This window comes from Juglans microcarpa x Juglans regia, chromosome 1D, assembly GCF_004785595.1.
Source record: "Juglans microcarpa x Juglans regia isolate MS1-56 chromosome 1D, Jm3101_v1.0, whole genome shotgun sequence".
Classification (NCBI taxonomy): Eukaryota; Viridiplantae; Streptophyta; class Magnoliopsida; order Fagales; family Juglandaceae; genus Juglans; species Juglans microcarpa x Juglans regia.
In genome coordinates this window covers 41,011,900-41,033,795 of record NC_054594.1, presented here as the reverse complement: position 1 = coordinate 41,033,795, position 21,896 = coordinate 41,011,900, and the positions used below count along the sequence as shown (strand labels likewise).

The following is a 21,896-nucleotide window of genomic DNA, read 5'->3' as shown; positions in this document are numbered from 1 at the left end:
AATATTTAATTTTTTAATTTTTAATTTTTTTAATTTTATTATATTTTACTATTTTATCAATTATATATTAATTAGTAATGATATTATAATTAAATTATGGGTTAAAAAAAATATATACTACCTGCTAGCCCAACCATCAAACCTGGAATCCAACCACCCAGCCCCCCCGCACATGAACCCAGCCAGCACATGAAGACAGATGTTGAAAGAAAGAAATTGAAAGAAAAATAAATGATAAAAATTATATTTAATATATCAACAGGAATCTTTAAATTTAGAAAAATTTAAAAAATTAATGTAATTAAATTTTAAGAATCTTTAAATTTAGAAAAACTTTAAAAAATAATGTAATTAAATTTTAAATATTTAAAATTTAATTAATTCATTACGAGTATATTTTATTTTTTAATAGTTAAATATTTAATAAATTTTTTAATTAATCTATTGAAGATGCTTTTATAACATTTGGATCCCTAGCTCGTACCTGACGGGCTGCATCAACACTGGTCCAAATCCACTGGAAAACTTCCATTATAGCATATTTGACTACTTTTTATTAATGCTGATTCGCTGAATAATTCGCATGGCATTCCTCTGTCAGCTAATTCTGGCTGGTGCTTTTGTGAGTCATTTTACATTTAACTCAGGTAATCATGTCATTTTATTAAAAATAATTTCAATTTTATATAATTACCTTTTATTTAAAATAGAGTTATAAATTAATTTTAAGTTAATCATTTCTTTTCCAACAATATCACAATATGCACCTATATATGTCTTTTAGAACATTTCCATCCGGTTTTTTAAAGGATATTTTTCCCTATAATTTGAAGAAAATTTTAGGAATTTGGTTAAAATTCCTTGACATCTGAATCCCTATTTTTTTAAAAAAAATTTAGAAGATGAACAGTAGTTTCCTAAATATAAGAAATTATTATTCATCTCTTAAATAATTTTTATTAATATTTTATTCTAATAAATAAAATAAATTGTTCTTCTAATTATCTACGCTTTCTGTCATACTAATATATACTCATATATACTCATATATCTACACTAAATTAAAGAAGGCAAACTTCACCTTAATCTGATTACAAGTTTGGCATATATACTTGTATTTATAGAAGAGAAATGTTACTTTGCCGTCTCAATTATGCCGCTTATTTTACTTCAGTGATGTGGTATTACGTTATTTATTAAAAAAGTAAAAATATAAAAGGGTAGAAGGAACTTAAAGTTTTAATTTTTTTTCTTTTTGTGTATTCGTATTTCATTTTATTTTGATAAACTACGTGGCACCACATGATAGCAGTCGGACAAAATAAACAGTATAATTAGAGTAGCATAATAGCGTTACTTTCTATAAAAATCCTCAAAAACTCCGCATCCACAGACTTTTTACAAGACATCGAGCATTCCTCCAAATCAAGGAAGGAAGAGAACAACACCTTGAGTATGTTAAGGAATATGACAATAGAAAACTAAAATAAAACATAAAATAAAATTTGATATATCCAGTTTAATTAGTAAGGAACGAAAAGAATCTCTCTCACTTTTAGTGTTTAATAATTAAGGAAGGAAAGAATATCTCACTTTTTTTCATTGATATAAATAAAACTGATATCAAACCTTTTAAATAAAACTTCAAATTATCAAAATTAATACCTTTGAATTATTAAAATATAATAAATAGCACACCCTATATAGTCCAATTATGACATTAAGATGGATAAAAAATAGTTAGAAGTAGAACAATATTGACTGGCAAATCAGCGCACATTACAATTTTCTTTTATAGTCGAAAGTGATGTAATGTATATAATTTTATTATATAAAATAAATAATAAAATTTATGTCTTTTTATCTATTTAAACTTTTGATAGATTAATCGATAAATTTATATGATATTATAAAAGAGTTACCAAATTGAAATTCTATTTAATTAAATATTCTTTTCGAGTAATGTCAGGTATAAATTTTAAGGCAAATTTTATACATCACAGTACCATCTTATTTTTATATCACTATATAATATGTGGCACAGATCATTTATTATATAATTTTTTATTATTCAATAGTAATAAATGTGTCACATCTTACATAATAGAATAAAAATAAAATAAAAATGTGATGTATAACATTAGTCAAATTTTAAATAGATAAATCTCAGCAAGTCCTTTGTAAAAAAAATTGATGGCAATAATAAAAAATAAGTTTTTTACACTTTTTAAGATGAAGTTTATTTTTTTATAAAAACTAATTTATTCAATTAGATTTTTACCAATCATTTATCATTCTTTCCCTCGCACGATTTTGCTAAGGAAAATTTTTCTTCCTCGGGCAATGGTGTCTCGAGTCTTGTGCATGGAGGAGTAAATAAGAGAGCTGCTTGTTTTGAATAGCGAAAGAAGGAAGCAGCCGCAGGCATGAGCTTCTCACTTGATTTAAACATGTGTACATGAATCAGGTCCTGGAGCTCCTGAATAATCTCTTTCACATCGCCGGCATTCTGCTTTGGCTTTTTATCGCCATCTTCTACCGTTTCTTCCGGGTTATATTGTCGCTTATTATTCTTGCCCTCCGCCCTGTACTGTGGCTTATTATTCTTGCCCTCCGCGTCACCTTTGTTTTTCCGTTGAAGTTCTTCAATTTTAGTATCACAGGTTTCTTTCATTTGCTCTACTCGTTTATAGCGAGTCCTTTCACTTGTTGGCTTGTCATACTGTCGATTTGCTCCATGGAGTAGTTAGAGGACAAGTTCAGGTGGATTAGAAGAGAATCAAGATATTTGCGTGCATTTCAGGACGATTATTTAGAGCTGATAAGTAAAACTGATACTCAAACGGAGAGCAGAAGCAGCAGTCAACTCTCGAATTCCCGAAGAAATGCAGAAAGCAAGACATTGTCTCGGTGTCGTTTACATTTTAAGATTAGTTGAGATGGGTTGTGAATAGTAGTGAGATAGATTGTGAATAGTAGTGAGATTTGTGTGTTAAAATTGATGAATAGTAATAAATAATAATGAGATGAGTTGAAATAAATTGAGATGAGTTGAGATGGATTGCGAATACAAATCAGAAGTAACCGAAATCGATCACCGGGCAAAAAATCTTGTTGCAACCTTTGACAAGTACAGAAGAAAATCTTTCGAAAGGTATGTTTTGGTTTTCCAAATCTGGGGAACCAACAAGATCAAGAAAATGATAAATGATCGTCTTGATCAGCTGAAGCCAGACTTTGATGATTTCAGGTCGCGGTATAGATCATGGTCTAAACTCAATGAAAACTCTTCCACTCCCGTACAATCAGTTTGCCTAGTTGATACGAATGCTTCCTCTGTATTACGTCAACTTCCTTCTCTTTTGGGGAAGGTAAACGACTTGATAACTAAGAAGAAACATTTAATTCGGGATGTGGAACATCAGATACAGTTTATCGATTTGCAATTGTTCGTACTGGATGCTTTTCTCAAAGATTTGAAGAACATTAAATTAGAAACGGCAACGGAAAAGGCCTGGGTGATGGAAGTCAAGGACTTCATTGCCGATGCAGACCACGATATCAAGATCTTCATGGAAAGAACAGCAAAGAAAAATAGCCTTCCTTCAGTTTTCAACTTCTGGATCCCAAGAATGATACTTAAGAGGCAGATAGACAGGATCGACGATGGCTTCGGAGGCTTGTACGAAGCAAAGGAGAAATACGGTTTTAAATTTGTCAGAAGGCAACAACAGTCTCCCACATCAGAGTAATCCTCTTACTTCACCTGATCCTGATAACTTACTCCACTACCTCGAGCAAAATCGAGATAAATTTAAAGAAGTGTCCCCGGAAGTAAGATCACTTCTCAGACAACTGAGAAATTTGCGAAAAAAACTTTACAAAGTTGCAAAAGAAACCGAAGGAAGAAGTAATACAATAAATGCTTGTTTGGAAAAAGAGAGAAGCATACGTCAATCTGCTGTGGATTGCAGAGTCAGATCTTTCCATGGAAATTAGCCGAATAGAGTATCTTATCCAGCTTATTCATAGAAGCGTCGATGTATATCGCATTGAGGAAATTAGGCAAAAGCCAAGCTCACTCATCGGCTTGGAAGAAGAAGCACATGCATTGGTCTCGAGACTGATCAATGAACCCAACTCTGTTGTTTCCATTGTGGGTATGCCGGAAATAGGTAAAACGACTCTTGCAAAAATTGTTTCTGAGCATAGCGCCATCCGAGAGCATTTCGCTTACCGAGCTTGGGTGTCAATACCTGAACAGTACAGAGACAATGCACTCCACGACGATGTAGCAAACCAAGTCCCAAGGACCAACTGGCTCGAGGAAGTGAAGGTGTCCTTGAAGGAGAAGAATTGCCTTCTAGTTCTGGACAACATCTCGACAAAGGAAGCCTGGGATTCTGTACAAGTAGAATTCTCAAAGAAGAAAGATGGGAGCAAGATTTTGCTCACCACGCGCGACAGGAAAGTGGCTTCAGATGCTAGCCAAAACCCCACACCCCACCACCTTCGACTACGAACTAAAGAAGAGAGCTGGCAGTTGTTTATCCACAAGGTGCAATTTCCACCCGACCTCCCTTCAGAGGTAGAAGCACTGCCAACAGCGAAAAAACTGGTAGAAATATGTGGGGGTTTAACAGGAGCAATTGAAATTCTTGTTGATAAAATTTCAGGGAAAGATGTGACTAAATGGGAGGTACCGAGGGTGTTGAACTTATCAATCAGTGCCTGACACGATGGTCAGAAGATTTGGTAATGGACGACCCTCCTCACGGTTTGAACTACTTAATTTCTTGCTTGATGCTCTTTCCTGGGGACTTTGAAATCCCTGCAAGGAGAGTAATTGCTTTATGGGCTGCAGAGTCGATTCCTGCTGATGGTAATGAAACTGTTGAAGATGTTACGGAGAAGAAATTATTAGAGCTGATAGACCTGAATATTATCCGAGTTGTGCAAAAAAAGATCAATGGGAAAATCAAGGCATGCCAGTTGCCTGGTTTCCTGCGAGAACGTTGTTTGTCCAAGTTTGTGAGTTCAAATGGCCTACTTGCCGATCATTTTCACTCAGATGATGCCAGTTTTGCTAATATTCATGGAACTAGCAAAATAACACCGACAGATTTGTGCAGCGTTATAACAAAATTTACTCCTTCCTGTCCTTTGATTTTCGAGAAGGAAACAAACCTGGAGAAGATATAGGGAATTTCCTCCGCAGGACAATTGCAAGCTTCCGACTTTTACGGGTTCTTGATCTCGAACTTGTATTCAGACCGCAACTGCCCAACTCCATAGGCAACTTGATTGAGCTGAGGTATCTTGGCTTAAGGTGGACATACCTCGAGACGATCCCATCATCCATTGGCAAATTGTTGAAGCTTCAAATTCTAGATGTGAAGCATACTTGTCTCCGCACTATCTCTAGGTCGATATGGAAACTGAAAAAACTTCCGCACCTTTATTTGAACGAGAGTTATCGAAGTAAATTTATGCATCAACCAAGTGCCAGTTTCTTGAAGAATCTGCAGACGTTGTGGGGTGCTTTCGTGGATGAGGATAGCCCTCTGCACGATGGGCTTCGAAAGTTGACGAACCTTAGAAAATTGGGACTGGCTCTCGAGTTGACCCCATCGCAGCAAGAAAGATTGGCAGGGGATGTTGCGAAACTTAAGAACCTCTTGAGGTTGAGATCGATTGACAAAACCGGTAAACCTCAGGATCTGTGCTTGGGGTCTTTGAAAGACCTCGAAAATCTCTCCAGCCTCTATTTGTTTGGAAGGCTAACGAAGCCATACATCATATCTGAATTCCCTCAAGGTCTCTCTGACCTCACCTTGTCTGGCTCTGGGCTTAAGGATGATCCAATGACAAATTTATGTAAGCTCCCCAACTTGAAATCACTCTGTTTCTACTTAGATTCTTACGAGGGGCAACGCATGGTGTGCACCGAGGGGGGCTTTCCCCAGCTTCTAGTCTTGAAATTCTGGAAGCTTGAGAAACTGCAACGATGGAATGTGATGGAACGAGGAATGCAGAATCTCAGGGAGTTGGAGATCAGGTCGTGCAAGAGATTGGAGGTTCCCACTGGGTTAAACCACTTAAAGACTCTCCGTGAATTGACGCTGACAGACGTGCCAGAAAAACTTGCAGAAACAATCAAGGAAAAAAGAAATGACATATTTCGGTCTGTTGTTGCCTTATTTCCTGTCATCACTGTAAAGAAATTGGCTTCAAGTTGAACAAACTCCAGCTTTAGTGCTTGTTTGGTATGTCTTTCTTTCCCTTCGATTTCCTTCCATTTTCTGTCCTTCAAACAACCTGTGGAATTTTTATAACGGGAGTTTTGTACAGATTTTTTCTTCCTTTGATTCTTGTCCGCCCTTGAGAATCGATGTGGAGTGGGACCAAAACCGGAGTTGTTTCTGTAAGAAATGCCAATCTATTATGTGCCTCGCCGCCAGGGTACCCTCTCTCTCTCTCTCTCTCTCTCTCTCTCTCTCTCTCTCTCTCTCAACAGTGAACATTGGAATTTTACTGACAAAACTCGTTGTCTTGGTACATCACTTGAACAACTAAATACCATGCAAAACAAAGCAAACACCACTAATAACACATGGTATATTACCATGCAAGACCAAGCAGATAATCTCTACTGTAACAACACAACTATGCATGAGAAATCATCATAACAACCTGAGTGAAGAAATCATCATAACGACCCGAGTGACCATCAAAAACTGTCTGTTTGTCCTAATTCATGGCCATTGACTTCTCTATTTGATGGTATATTTTTCCTTTGATCAAACGGGAGGATACATGACTGATATGGAGACTTCACAGCAACACAAGGAATGCCCAACTGCTTTAATACAAGTCTGTCCATACTGCCCAAGACCTTGACCTTCGAAACTTTTAGCATGTTGACAGCCAACACACTTCTCACCTTGGAGCAAACCACTGTTTTCTCCTCTTTTATATCCTCCATACGTGCCTTTCAGTACCTAGTCCATTGACACCAAGTTATAAGAGAAGTAATCAACCAATAGCCAGGCCCAACCGCGAAACAGATGTGGCTCTGTTCAACCCCAATATGACGTTATCTTTCCAAAGTTGGTTTGCATCAGTTCTGGAACCCAATACCTCCGCAAATGTTGCCAAATACCGAAAGTTACCTCACTAAAACAAACAGCCTGGTCTAAGGATTCAACCTTCGGTCTTTCACACCAATTGCATTTTGTATATTTGTATTTAAAGAAAAAATATTGGGATAAATTCTTGTGTACTGGAAGTCTGGAACTATAAATTCCAAATTTATTATTCAAATGAGTATAATAGAGTACTGAAAATTATCTTGAGCTTTTTATATTTGATATCTTCGTGACACATTTAATGTCTCAGCAATTTTTGGGTTATCGGGCATTAGTTCACCCCTTCTTCCATATCCTTTTTCAGAGCTTGTTGGTTTCGCTAGTTGAGGAATGCCACCTGTTAATTTGGAAAGTTCATTTGGAATCTGATAAGAGATGCTTGTTTCTTGGAAATGCAGTTTCTTTGGTAATGGGTTTTATTAGCTTTACCTTAAGTGTGATGTAACCTGGTTGTGATGAACATTTGTGGTGCTTCCCTCGCTTTAAGCTGTATTGATATTTTGTAACACATTCAGATGTATGTTTTCTGTTGGTTTTTTTTTCCTTTGGTTTATGGAAATTGAGCATTATAATTATGTGTACTTGAGAATACTATTTGGGAGATTTCGTTGTAAACTGGTGTGTTAGTAATTATTTAGCTGTGTTTTCAGCCTACAAACTTACTTAAGCTTATACCGTACATTCTCTCGTTTTATCTGCAATAGCTAACCAAATTGTCTTCCAGTTAAAAGAGTAACAACATTAATCTTCACGGTGCTGGTAAGCACTTGGAGTTGGAGAGGTAGGTTTCTATGAAAAAGCTGGGGGAGATGATGGAGCTTGTGCTAACAATTGTCTTTTAGAGGGTCGTTTTATTTGCCGATTTAAGAAAAGACGAGTCTGTAGGCTCGTTTGGATTACAAAATAATCTCATCTTATATCATCTCATTTTATTTCATCTCAATATCAAAATATCACAAACACGAACACTTTTTAATTTCATATTTTTAACTTTTCAATTTTTTCATCAAATCATTATAACTTTCTTAAACTTCTAAACAAAATATAAAAACTTATTTAATTTTTTCAAATCCAAAAACAAATATTATATTAAAAAATTATATTCTAACAATATTTTAATTTTATAATATTTTTATTTAATTTTTTATCTCTCATTTTCCAAAATCATATAAAATATCTTAACTTAAACTATTTTACAAATATTTACAAATTTCTCATATCATCAACATAGAAACGATGCTAAATTCCTTTTGCCAAGCTTATGAATGAAGGGCCGAGTTCAAATTACTTGACCATTCAATGAGGCTAAATTCAGATGAAAATTGCAAAACCTCTTTTTTCTTCTTTATTCTTTATTCTTTATTCATTTTCTTAATTCTTTTTTTCTAATTCAGACAATCCTGTCCTGCACTTATGCAAGAATTATAAATCTATCTAAAAACATAGAGAATAATAAATCAAGACATATCTAAAATTACTCGATAAATCTCCAAAGACCCAAGAAGAAAAAGAACAAAAAAAAAAAAAAAAGGGAGGGGCTCTCATTGGTCCCTTGGAGGAAACTAAAGATATGATATAAACTGGAGACTCTCAAAGGCCGCAGAGCGGCAGCAGACAAGGACCTTGGGTATTATATTAGTGAAATAGGGTTTGCCGTCTCTTGACAACTCGAATTCAACTCCCTACGCCTTCATTTTTCAAATAGATTTCAACCACCATGACATAAAACAGAATAATCCCTACCTCCCTAAGGACAGAGGAGTTACTATTTTCTACTCTCCCAACACCTTAAATTAAACAACAAGAGGCCATCGCATCATCCAAGCAAACAGCACGCCAACAATTAGGAAAATGCCCTTTCTTGTCTCTTTCCAAAAACACTGCTGCATTGCATTTTTGTGTTATTTTAAGAGAGAGAGAGAGAGAGTTCTGCAACCTCTATCCTCCCTCCCTCTTTGGTCAATGATCAAGCATTAGCCCACCTCAGATTTCGTATTACAAAAGATATACCATCTCTTAACTCTCGAGCTCTTAAAACAACACATTTCATGTCTGCGACCAAAAATATGATCATGGAAGAACCAGAGCCGAACCCCACCCCAGATCACATCCTGGACTGGATAGAAGACTCGGTTTCATTCTTTCCGTCTTTCTTGAATGACCCATACAATTCGGATGATATCAACGGCTTCCAGTGGTGGGATGAAAGCCAAGATCTGATTGACACGAGTACTGTCACCTCTCTCAACACCACTGCCACCGCCACCAGCACAGCACCCATTAACCCCACCATTTTTAATCATCCATCGCCGCCCGATTCATCCAAGAAGCGGAAAGCCTCCGATCACCCCCTTCCCAAACCATCCCAAAACCACCACAATCCGCGGAAGAATCAAAGCCGTCGAACCAGACACGCTGACGATGGGGATGCAGCAGTTGAAGAGGTTGTGGTGGTTAAGAAATCAGTTGGAAATAAGAAAGGCACTAGCAAGGCCACAGGAAGTAACGGTATTAACGGTAACAAGGAAGGCAGATGGGCTGAGCAGCTACTCAACCCTTGCGCGGCTGCCATCAGCGTGGGCAATATGTCACGCGTACAGCACCTTCTCTACGTTCTCCACGAGCTCGCCAACCACACCGGCGATGCCAACCACCGTCTCGCCTTCCATGGACTCCGAGCACTGGCACAACACCTATCCATCACCTCCACTTCCTCCTCCTCAGTGGGGCAGACCTTTGCTTCCACGGATGCCCGATTCTTCCAACAATCACTACTCAAATTTTACGAGGTCAGTCCCTGGTTTGCCTTCCCCAACAACATAGCAAACTCTTCGATCCTTCAAATTCTTGCCGAAGAGCCTGACCGCTCGCAAAATCTTCATATTCTTGATATTGGGGTCTCTCATGGCGTGCAATGGCCAACCCTGCTTGAGGCCTTGACTCGCAGACCAGGAGGACCGCCTCCACTAGTCCGCATCACTGTCATCGCTGCGACCGTTGAAAATGATCAAAGCAAAGACAGCCCCTTTTCCGTAGGACCACCCGGAGACAACCTTTCCTCTCGGCTTCTTAGTTTCGCCAAGTTCATGAACGTTAATTTGCAGATCAACCGGCTCGATAGTCATCCCTTGAAAAGCCTGAGTGCGCAAGTCATAAACATAGCCCGTGATGAAACCTTAATAGTCTGCGCGCAATTTAGGCTTCACCACCTGAATCACAAATCCCCGGATGAAAGAACCGAGTTCTTGAGACTACTGAGGAGCATGGAGCCAAAGGGAGTGATTTTAAGCGAAAACAACATGGAATGTAGCTGCAAGAATTGTGGGGATTTTGCAACTGGGTTCTCTCGACGAGTGGATTACTTGTGGAGGTTTTTGGACTCAACAAGCTCGGCTTTCAAGGGGCGAGAGAGCGATGATAGGAGACTGATGGAAGGAGAGGCGGCAAAGGCTTTGACGAATTGGGGAGAGATGAATGAAGGGAAAGAGGGTTGGTGTGAGAGAATGAGAGGGGTGGGCTTTGTAGGAGAGATGTTTGGAGAGGATGCCATTGACGGGGCTCGAGCTCTGTTGAGGAAGTACGATAGTAATTGGGAGATGAGACCAGAGGAGAAAGATGGTTGTTTGGGATTGTGGTGGAAAGGGCAGCCAGTTTCATTTTGCTCTCTGTGGAAGATGGAAATGAAAACTAATGGCAGTTAAAACAGTTATAGCTTTCAGTTCTCTCTTTCCATGTAAACTGCAAGAGTATTGAGCTGCGTTTATGTAAGATTAGCTCACAAGGGAAGGGAGTCTTTTGTTCTTGCAATCTGCTCGATTTGTTTGGCAGCTCTTTAGCTGAAAAGGTGGGGAGCATTGTGTTGAAGTCTGGATCCATGTAGTAGCACGCTTTTCTTTTGTTTAATCCTTTTTTTGTGTATGTTTTTAAGTAGTGTGTAAGAATATGAGGTTTATGTTTATAATTTTTATATCCAAAAAACGTGAAATAAATGTGTACACTAAGGAGCTCCTCTTTTTTGTTTGCGATTCAACAGCTGTGCTTCATCTCTCATTTGCCTTACTTTATACTTTGTTATAAAATGCAGCATACTGATTGCCAAAATAGTCGACATAATCTTATAGTCAGAACAAAAACATGGGGTTGGATCTCCTATCATATAGGGGTGGGTACAAGAAAGGAGGAAAATGATAGGGGAGGTGATGTAGAATCCAGATTGCATTGCCAATGAGACCCAATGGAGGTGCTCTACAACGTGCACTGTGTTTGTAACTTTGTAGAGATAGATTTGAGCTGTACGCTGTACAATGAGGTCAGAACAGGGGACATATCAAGGGATGACCGTTTCTCCAATCCAGCCCGGCCATTGGCCAACCATCCCAAACCAAAACCAGTAGACCGATATGTCCGGCGGAATTTCTTCAAAAGCACTGTTTCTTTCATCAATTCAATGACCCCAATCACACGAAAAAAATAATACTAAAAGTACAAAAGCCTTCATCCATTCTTTACATTGCTGGTCGGTTGTCAACACATTGAAAACAAAGGGAGCATAAATTATAATTTACACAAGTTAACGACTCCCTACCTATTAAAAAAGCACTCGCATCACTTCGAAAGATATATTCACAACAGATTCCCCCTATAGCATTATTTTCACCAGCAAAATTTTACTATATCTCTCATTAAACCTCTATCCCCTTAAATAAAGAGAAACTTTGACAAATACAGCGACAACTCTCTTCCAAGACTAGAAAAGTCTCAGCCACACATTGAACAAACAGTATCTCTCTCTCAAGAATCATATATCCGCAATGATTTGCGTATTTCCTGCCTACAGACGGGACACTTGGGTGTGGATTCCCGTTCAACTGAGATGGCACAGCTTTGGCAACACACCAGGTGCCCACATGGATCGAATGCAGATCGCCTTCTCCTCATCAAACAGATCACACACAACTCTCCATCCGGAACATCTCCTGTCTCCTCCTCTGCTGCAATCTGAGATGCCGCATCATTACTTGCAGCCTGTCTGTGTTGCTGCAGCTGTCTATGTTGCCTCCATTCTTTCCATCTACTCCAATTCCTGAAGAGAAGTTATGCATCTAGTTATTCAAAACAAATCAGTTCTGATGACAAACATATCAAACCCCTAGGGGTTGGCTCATGTGGTAAGGGCCTTAGTCTTGGGTCTAAGGTTCAAATCCTCTTGGGTGCAAACAATTCTTAGGGTTATTGGAATGAAGGAATTTCCCCTTGAATTACCCGAGGTGCACTTGCAGAAAATTCATTGCCAAGGGTCTGTGCACCCCTGGGATTAGTCGAGACTTTGATTTTGGACACCCGATGCTAATAAAAAAAAAAAGAGCAAACAAATAGATCAACACTTTCTTTCCATATTTAAACCTATTTCTCTTGCAGGGATGAGGTCCAACTGAACAAGCCAAAGCTAAGCAGCACATCATTTTTAATGAGGGATGATAAAATCAAATAAAAAACTGATTGATCCTTGTCAGTTGTCACACTAGTTTGAACTAATTCAAAAATATAAACTATCTAAAACAGAGTATTAGGCAATAAGGTACATAACCAGACATTTACGGGGAAGAAGATATCTAAACTATTCATACCTCACAACAGCATAGCCAAGTATACCAATTGACAGCGAACCGAGAGCAAAACCACTCCACAGAAGTACTTTGCTCCTGAAGGCAAGATCTACAATCATCTGATCCTTGGTCATGTCAGACCTGCAAAAGACCATCATGAAACCAACAAAAGCAGTGCCTCAAAGTAACAGGTATGAAAATGCCTGTAGATCATTTGATCAGTTGTGCAAGCAATACATATTTTATCCTCATACGGTGCCTGAGAGTTTGGATGTTAATAAGCTTAAGACTTGTTAAAAATGAATAAATGGGGCCAATTTATAGCAATACAAACTTCAAAAAAAAAAGCAGGTGGATAGACCATACTCCAACCAGTAAACATGCAATAAGAGATGCAGCAGGAGATTGTATCCAAACTGGTGTTCTAGGTTAAAACAAGGTAAAAATACCCCACAGATACATTGACCTTTTCTGCTTTTCATAGACCTAAGACTGCCCAATCCTCATTGACCATTTTTAAATTGGTAGGTCACGGTTCAATAAAAGTTTAGACGTAGTAGGAAATTCAAACACAAATTTGCCACATAGAATTTCCTTGCCCAACTACCAAACCTAACAAAGTCTGATCTAGAACAAATTCACTCACAAAAAGTAGGGAAGATCCTTGCACGACTTGATCTCAGGAATTCCATTTTTAAGACTGCACAAGCCAACAGCAGTGATATCCTTTCCTAATGGAAGGATTTTCACTTCATCGAGCATTCCAACCTTTAAAATGAGAACAAGTAAAGGTATCAAACATTTAACATCTGCAACAGAAAATGAGCATATAAAAAAGGCCCAAAATAAATGAAACTGTAAAGACCACAAATGTTTTGTCAACTCAAAATTTCACCAAAATCACATGCACATACTGAGAAACACAAGATTTTCTTTTCCAAACTCACGGGGTATTCATGACCAAAAAGTGCCTGAAGGAATGTGTACGGAGAAGCATTAATGGGCTGCAGTTGATGATAAACTGTAGTGAGAGGCAGGCAATGTCTAGAGCCATCCACGTTCACAACAACAAAATCAGGTGACCAGCCATAACCTTCAACAAGAACAAAAGGAACCTGTAAAAAAAAACAAACGATAAGTCTTCACTGTCACAAACACACGTATCCCACACAAAAGGCTCTCCCACCCTGTGATACCCCCAACCTCCGCTTGTGATTTGGCAGAGATTTGAAGTGTTAGGATATGCAACACACAGTCACACATCCCCATTCATGACATGCAATGCAACCTACTGATGATCTAGCAATATGCAATAATCACAGCAGAAAGTCAAACTTATAAAAATTTGCACTAGAATACTTGAAAACATAACTTCATAATTATCTCATAACCATTGTTCAGCCTCTTAGAACTGTTCAAGGTATTTACACACTAACTATAAACTTAACAAATGGAGAATATATATAGATACATATATCTCCTTATTCACGTCTTGGTTAGGAAGGGGCTTCATAAAGACTCTTATTCAGAGCATCTGTTTGACGTGCTGAATAACACGCAGGGACATCTCTAGAAACATGAGCATCATATCTATCTACTGGTCCAGGTCCAACTCATTTTCTATTATCTTGATCCACTGACTCATGTCCATATCCATCCTGTGCTCCTGCTACAGCTTCTGCCGTATCATTGGAATGGCAGTTAAGAAAAATAAAAGGGTGAGATTTCATGGAAATCTCAGTAAGTTAGCAACCAACATACAATGAGATAACATAGACATGATAAATAATAAAAAGGAAATGCATGAATGCAGAAAACATACTTTCCTTTGTTTTTCATCCAAATTTCTTTGTTTCCAACATGTTCTGAATAACTTTCAGATAAACATAACACATTTTCTTACAAAGAACACTTGTTCAAAGAAACAAAGTTTTGCATTTCTTTTCTTTTTTCAAAGCATCTTGTTTAACATATGGTAACATCATAGCTCCCCATTTTATACTGTGAGTACCTGCTAGATTTATATCATCATATCTGTGCAGTTAAACTTTCATACTTTCATTCATAGGTTTACCCACCAGCCCTAGGTACCATTTACATATGACAATCACTCTGGAATCCTTTAAAGAGGATCCAGCCATTGCATATTGACTGTTCTTCATCAACCCAGGGTTACCACTCTATTTTTACTCACTCCAGAGTGGACAGAGAAGTTCTACTAGGATACTTTCTCATCCTGACATTTAGGATCGTGATAAAAATATTTTTCATGCCATGCATATGACAAACATATTGAATGGCATGTGCTTTTGCTCAAGAAATCAAACTTTTCATGAATCATCATAACTTTGAACATGTCGATTTGTAAGAATGCTTGGATAAGTAAAAGTTTATAAAAACATCACATGCCTCATAGAATCCGAATATTCATGAGATAAATGCAAGGTAATTCATGCTCAAAATCAACATTTATACATGAATGCTTTGTTTATACGTCATCATATAGATATTATCTAAGAGTAGGTTAAAGACCAACTTACAACGTTCATGTGATTGAAGTGGCTGAAATTAAGAAATGTTTTTCATGGATTAGAACTTGATAAAATTTCTTAATCAATCCTATGAACCATGGCATGCTCAGCCATGCATGTTGGTGTTCATGTTAGTGGTGTTTATCTACACGGGTGCAAGTGCTTGGATTTTGAAACATGGTGACCTCAAGATGGTAGTGATGATCAACCCAAGATAGTGTGTGAACTCGCGTTGATCTTCATATTCCCGAAGCATGTGTGTGTGTGTGTGTGAATCTTTGAACATAAGCTATACATGAGTGTGTGCATGCTCAAGACAAGGTGATGAACACTCACTGATGGGCTTCCCTACAATGGCACAGCTAGGCTCCTCTCTTCTCACCTTAGAACACTCGCTCACTATTTGCTAAAGGACTCTTGTGGATGTAGTGAAGAGAAAGTGAGGTTTTGAAGTTGTATTTATAGGCATTCTTGAAGGCTAGGGTTACTTACAATGAGGTTAGCCGATTGCTCTTAACCATGGTGATATGGCTTGGTTGGCAAGAACCTTCTTCAAGGATGTTCTAGGGATGATGTGGGAGATCTAGGGCTATGATCTATTGGGCGTGGGAGGCAAGCAAAAATCATGAATAGTTCAGTTTGGCTCAAGTGTTACTCGGTTTTGCTTCCTCCAACCCATGGCCGATGGTGGTTTTTTTCCCTAAATTCCATGGTGATTTGCTTGATCTTCCTTCTACCATAAGATCAAGAGAGATAGAGAGAGGGATGAGATGGGACACTTGTCCAAGTGATGGAAGAAACTTGGAGATGAAGTGGTGAGGTGTTGAAGCCGATGAGCTCCATTTGGCTCTCCCCTTGATTCTCTTTGATTCCTTCTTCTTCTTCAATGGTTTCAAACCATGGTTATGATGAAGATTTGCAGATTTCATCCTTGCTTGGAGGCTACGAAGTGAGTGAGGGAATAGTGGGAAGTTTGGAAGCAAACTCCCTAGGGTGAATCGGCTAGGCCTAGGCTATAGTAACCCTTTTGGTTGGATCTTAAGGTGACTTCTTCTCTCTTTCTTTTTGCAAGTCTGGTTGCACCTCTAAGGACATCAATTTGGTTAGGACTCTTCAGGAGATTCCCTCTTGCACTTGACTCAAACCATTGGTTCTTAGCTAGGCTAGTTTGCTTAGTGTTGTGTGAGGGTTAAGCCATTTGACATGTGGCTAGGTGGCTTGACATGAGGTGGTGTCTTGTATACACTTAAGTTGATGTGTCAAGAGTCCATCTAGAAGAAATTGGGCTTTGGCAAGGTGTGGGTAGATGTCAAATTCCATTCTTCTTCTAAAGACTCAAATCTGGCCGAGTAGTGTCCTAGTAGTCTTTGGACTCTTTGTTTCTTGATTCCTTCACCAATTTGATTTGGGGTTTAGGAAACTTCCTTGTACTTGTGTGGAAGTCAGATTTTTGCCATTTAGAGGCAGTTTCCCTAAGCTTGAACATGTGATACCCGAAATGGACATGTGGTACCTAATGTGGTCCTATGCGTGTGAGTCATGTTCCTATCATGTGATTTTGTGTTGGCTTTTAGTTACTAGGTATTTCAGATGTTGTTCTAAGAAAATGACACGTTCACTCATGTTAATTTGGTTAATACAAAGCGGAGGTGAGGTTTGACCATACATGGGCATGTGGGACATGCTATGTTTCAGTTTTGTTCTTGGTTTAATCTTAACTAATTCTAATTAATGTGGAGCTTAAGGATTACACCACTTAAGTGAAATGCCTTGGTGGAGTTGACTCCCATGACCAACTAAGTGAGAATAAATTTGGAATTTTAGTGGAACAAGGATGTTCAAAGGAATCTTCCCTCTAGGCACCTTCTAGGAAACTTCCTAGGAATGGCATTTTTGTAATTTCTTCCAACTTGATGTCCTAAATTGGAAACTCCCTTGGTCTTAGATTTTTGGATGAGGGGTGGACTTAAAATGAATTTTGGGCCTTAGTGGGCATTTGGCCCATGTGGTTGGGCTTAGCAATGGACTTTGTATTAGGGTCTTGGCCTTTTTTATGGGTTCTCTCCTTAGGCTCTTGGGTTCACTAAGCTTGCGCTATCCTACTAGGGCTTCTATGGGTTTGATTGTTACTAGGCACTTATATTGGGTTAAGGGCTCATCAGTTGTTGGGCCTTATTGGAGTCCTAGGCCTTCATGGCCTAGATATTATATTTGAGCTTTTGGGCTCTAGGAGTCTTTAAGTTGATAACTCAACTCATGTCTGAGTGGGCTTTTTTTTTAATCGGGCTACTTGTCTTATCAATCATGGGCTCTCATCCTGTGGCATTCCTTTGGGTGGGTTGTTACATCCTACTCCCTTAAAACAAGATTTCGTCCTCGAAATCGTCATCAATACAAAGGCATTGGTTTAGAAGGGCATACCTGGGTCTAAGGGCTCGTTTGGGGAGTGAGATGATATGAGAATTTTGTGAATAATAATAAGATAGTTTGTGAATAATAGTGAGATAGTTTGAGTTGAGTATTTTTTGGGTTTTGGGAAATGAAAGAGAAAAAGTTGAATAAAAAATATAATAAAGTTAAAATATTATTATAATACAGTTTTGTAATAGTATTTTTGTTTGAGAATTTGAAAATGTTGAATTATTTTTTATTTTTTGTTTGAAAGTTTGGAAAAATTGTAATGATTAGTTTGAAAATTTTGTGTTTGAATTATGTTTGGGAAAGAGATGGGATGAGATGAGAATTTTGGGAGGAGATCTATTTCCAAACAAGCCCCAAGTCTCGAAGGAACTAGTTGGAGACTCAACTTCTTCTTCATCTGACTCTTCTTGTTGTGGAAAATACCTTACTTCATTGATGAAGGGGTCGTAATACATATTGACCTCCTTCTCTAGATCCCTAAGTTCCAATACAAGTTCATTATCGAATTATGGAACTCCCTCTTCCTTGAATCGGTATCGGTGACCTAAGGAATCAAAAGATCCTGACGTGTCAGGTGAGGAATCAGAAGATCCTAGAAGCACCCACTTCCTACCTATGAAGAATACGGATTCAATGGAAAAGCTAACCAAGCTTTTTGTGACAAAAATAATACGTCTACACGAAGTTCCTAAGACCATTGTGTTAGATCGGGACGCTCAATTCACCTCTAGATTTTGGCAGAACCTTCAGAGTGCAATGCGCACAAAGCTGAAGTTTAGCAATGCCTATCACCCTCAAAAACAGATGGCCAAACAGAAAGGACGATACAAACTTTGGAGGATATGCTAATGTCTATGTTATCTCATTGTATGTTGGTTGCTAACTTAATGAGATTTAATGGAAATCTCACCCATTTATTTTTTTAAACTGCCATTCCAATGGAAAGGCAGAAGCTGTAGCAGGACCACAGGATGGATATGGACATGAGTCAGTGGATCAAGATAATAGAGAATGAGTTGGACTTGGACCGACAGATAGAGATGATGCTCATGTTTCTAGAGATGGCCATGCGTGTTATTCAGCGCGTCGAACAGATGCTCTGAATAAGAGTCTATATGAATGAATAAGGAGATATATATTCTCCATTTGTTAAGTTTAAAGTTAGTGTGTAAATGCCTCGAACAGTTCTAAGAGGCAGAACAATGGTTATGAGACAAATATGAAGTTATGTTTTCAAGTATTCTGGTGCAAATTTTTATAAGTTTAACTTGCCGCTAAGATTATTGCATACTGCAAGATCATCAGTAGGTTGCATTGCATGTCATGAATGGGAATGTGTGACCATATGTTGCATATAATAAAAATATATATATCCATTCAACCTAAAATAACAAAGCAAATACCTTTCTAAATGGGTACATATATTTAGAAACCAATAAAAATGGTTGCATTTAGAAGAAGTCCATATGAGGCTTTTTTTTATCGATAATAAGAGGTCGTGTGAGGCTTTTCCAACTCATAGTATTTACAAATTATAGGAAAATATCATGTAAAAGCGCAACCATTTTCAAAACAAAAACTCGAGTGCATATAACAATCATGAGGCCGGTCAGATTTTTCAAAACACTACATTGGCCAGCCTAGCCTTCTTGAGTTTCTCAGGCCAGCTCTTTGTAATGTTACACCACCCCCTTAATCACTAGGGATTTCAATTTTCTTTCCAGTTCTACTTTGAATCTATCTCTATGGTAATTTCTATCTCTCACCAAACATTTGTTTTTTCTTTGTTTGTTAAATTTCAATGGTAGTTTCTTACAAATTCTTATAAAAAAAAATGGCATTTTTTTGAAGATGTACTTCATAGCCACTTTTTTCAATTTTGCTTCATAAAACATAGATACTATATATTATTTCCATCTTTTTTTTTAACGTTTCTCCAATTGAGATCAAATATTTAAAAGTTTTATTAACTTCTCTTTCCTAGTGGAGATCGTGTGTATAACCTCACACCCTCGATCTCTCTCCTTGCCTACTTTATACCATATGGAGCCACCTCGGAGTATAGTATTGCAGTGAATGGCACTTAGGCTTAATAGAGGTCACCACTCCCCGTCCCAAGCATCAACACTCCCCATGTCTGCATTTAGGAAACAGTACTGTCTACTCATCATAGCCTGTACCCAAGCCTCACTGGCCCTCATGAATCCAATAGCTTCTTAGTACAAATGCTGAACATTTCAGCAACAATATAAAAAATCAATTGGCTTTCAGAATTAGCACTCCTTACAAAAGAGCAAACACCATTTGTCATTTTCTGAACAAAAAGCATGCTATTACAGAAAACTTGTTTTCAAATCATATCTCTGGTGGACAAAAAAAAAAAAAAAAAAAACTATATATCCATGAACTAACGAAGATGAGTTATGAACTTACTGTTCTCAATGAGGTTGACTCTTGTTCTCGCCAGGATCTCGCAAATAGTGCACGTAGATCAGAAGTCCATCCAAAAACGCCCTTCCATTCGTTGTATATGCACTTTGAAACATATAAATAAAAAATTCAATCCAAGAGTTCTTTAACAAAACAGCCAATGTTAGTGAAACAACCAGATAAAATGGACACAAAATCCAGTGGAATGTCGCAAAGCTATTAGTCCTTGCAAAGCTAATAGTCCTCTAAACAATCCAGAAAGGTTTCTTATCATGGAGTTCCAGTGAATCCATTGCTGTCAACTTAATTATAAGTAAAAAGGTTTGCCGAGTAAGGTGATAGAACATTGCAAGATAAAACAGCAGAAGGAGATAGATTCATAATGTTAATATCTTTTTCTTCTTATCTCAATTTGCCGCAAAATAGAATATCAAATTATCAATAATCCTTTCATCCAACAGTTTAAATTACTATCCAATACCTCTCCGATATGTTTCTGTCATCTGCTTTCTTCCGCTTTCTCAATAACAAAGCAAATCGTTAAATTTAAGAAATAATAGATGATTAAAGAAATCGTCGCCGACATAATTCACGAACTCCAAAAAAATCAGTAATCTCAAAAAAAAAAAAAAAAAAGTCCTAACATCCGCCGTTCAATATCCCAAAAAATGAACAGCTTTCAGTTTTACTTATTACACCGCTCAAGTTGAAAAGCTTAACTCCCTTATCTCCAAAAACACGAAAATTATTTTAAACCACCGTGTTTCATTTCCTATTCCCACACCTTCTAAACAACAAAACACAAGAATCAAATAAAACTAAACAAACAGAGGCACTAACAGGCCAATTTCCGCTCAAAAGAAGAAGGAGAAGAAGAAAAGAACAGAAAACAGAGCTTCGAGAAGAATCTCCGTTGCAAGTTACGCTCAAAACGCACCGTTTGAGTTCTTTGAATGACAACGGCTTTGTCTCCGGACTCTTGAGAGACCAAAACATTGGGCTTGAAGCTCTTCCAATTGGGATCGACGGCGGATTTGGCCTCGACGGTGCCGCGAACAACGACGATACTTTGATCAGACGGATGTGACTGATCTTCGGAGGAGGAGTCATCGACGGTGAGGATGGAGCGAAGGTCGGAGACTTTAAGGGAAGGAGCCTTGCGGATTTTACGGAGGGAGGATGAGGTGGCCGTGAATTTGAGAAGAGAGCGTACGGCGGCGTAGGCCAACGCCACGCCCAAAACAGCACCGTCTAAGGAGAGAGCTAGTTGGGAGAGGAGGGAGACTAGGGCTTGCTCGTGCGAAGACATGGCTAGCTGTCGGAGAAGGTCACATTCGTTCGGGGCACAGTGATGATGGAGGAAGAGCGTAGGGTGGCGAATGCTGGCCGGAGCGGATTGAGACCGGGGAGAGAGACAGAGAGAGAGAGAGAGAGAGAGAGAGAGAGCGAGGGTATGGGGTATTGTCGTAATTCAATATTTTTGTTTGGTGGCGGAGATAGAAGTAGAGGAGGAGTGGCGTGGCCTATTTTCGGTGACGAATTCCGTAGTAGTTTTTACTTTTAAATAATAATAGGATATTATTCTATTATTACTGATCTACTATATAATTTTTATTTAATTTTTTTATTTTTTATTTTATTTAATGATTAAGAAAGTGGGTATTAGTAAAGTTATATATTTTTTTAATTTTTCTTAGTGATTAAAGATGTTAGAAAAATACTTAAAATAAAATGATAAAAAATAAAAAAACTTTAAATGT

At 38.0% G+C, this 21,896-nt stretch overlaps 3 protein-coding genes across 3 annotated transcripts; 2 read left to right on the top strand and 1 right to left on the bottom strand.

Annotated features, from left to right (window-relative positions):
- The first annotated feature begins 3,922 nt into the window (after nt 1-3,922).
- On the top strand, nt 3,923-6,239 carry LOC121247562 (inactive disease susceptibility protein LOV1-like). Its single transcript, XM_041145926.1, is given in 3 exon segments — nt 3,923-4,684; nt 4,729-5,136; nt 5,139-6,239. Coding segments are annotated over 3 exon segments (2,271 nt in total).
- Nucleotides 6,240-9,015: 2,776 nt separating this feature from the next.
- LOC121259118 (protein NODULATION SIGNALING PATHWAY 1-like) lies at nt 9,016-10,955 on the top strand. Its single transcript, XM_041160615.1, has one exon. It carries the CDS (start codon nt 9,197-9,199, stop codon nt 10,847-10,849), a length of 1,653 nt encoding a protein of 550 aa, XP_041016549.1. The 5' UTR covers nt 9,016-9,196; the 3' UTR covers nt 10,850-10,955.
- A 670-nt stretch (nt 10,956-11,625) lies between these two features.
- Nucleotides 11,626-21,690, bottom strand: LOC121259958 (E3 ubiquitin-protein ligase SPL2). The gene is made up of 6 exons (XM_041161800.1): nt 21,074-21,690; nt 20,140-20,241; nt 13,702-13,869; nt 13,401-13,522; nt 12,776-12,895; nt 11,626-12,231 (listed from the first exon to the last, which is right to left on the bottom strand). Exons 1-6 carry the CDS (start codon nt 21,443-21,445, stop codon nt 11,940-11,942), a joined length of 1,176 nt encoding a protein of 391 aa, XP_041017734.1. The 5' UTR covers nt 21,446-21,690; the 3' UTR covers nt 11,626-11,939.
- Between the last annotated feature and the right edge of the window lie 206 nt (nt 21,691-21,896).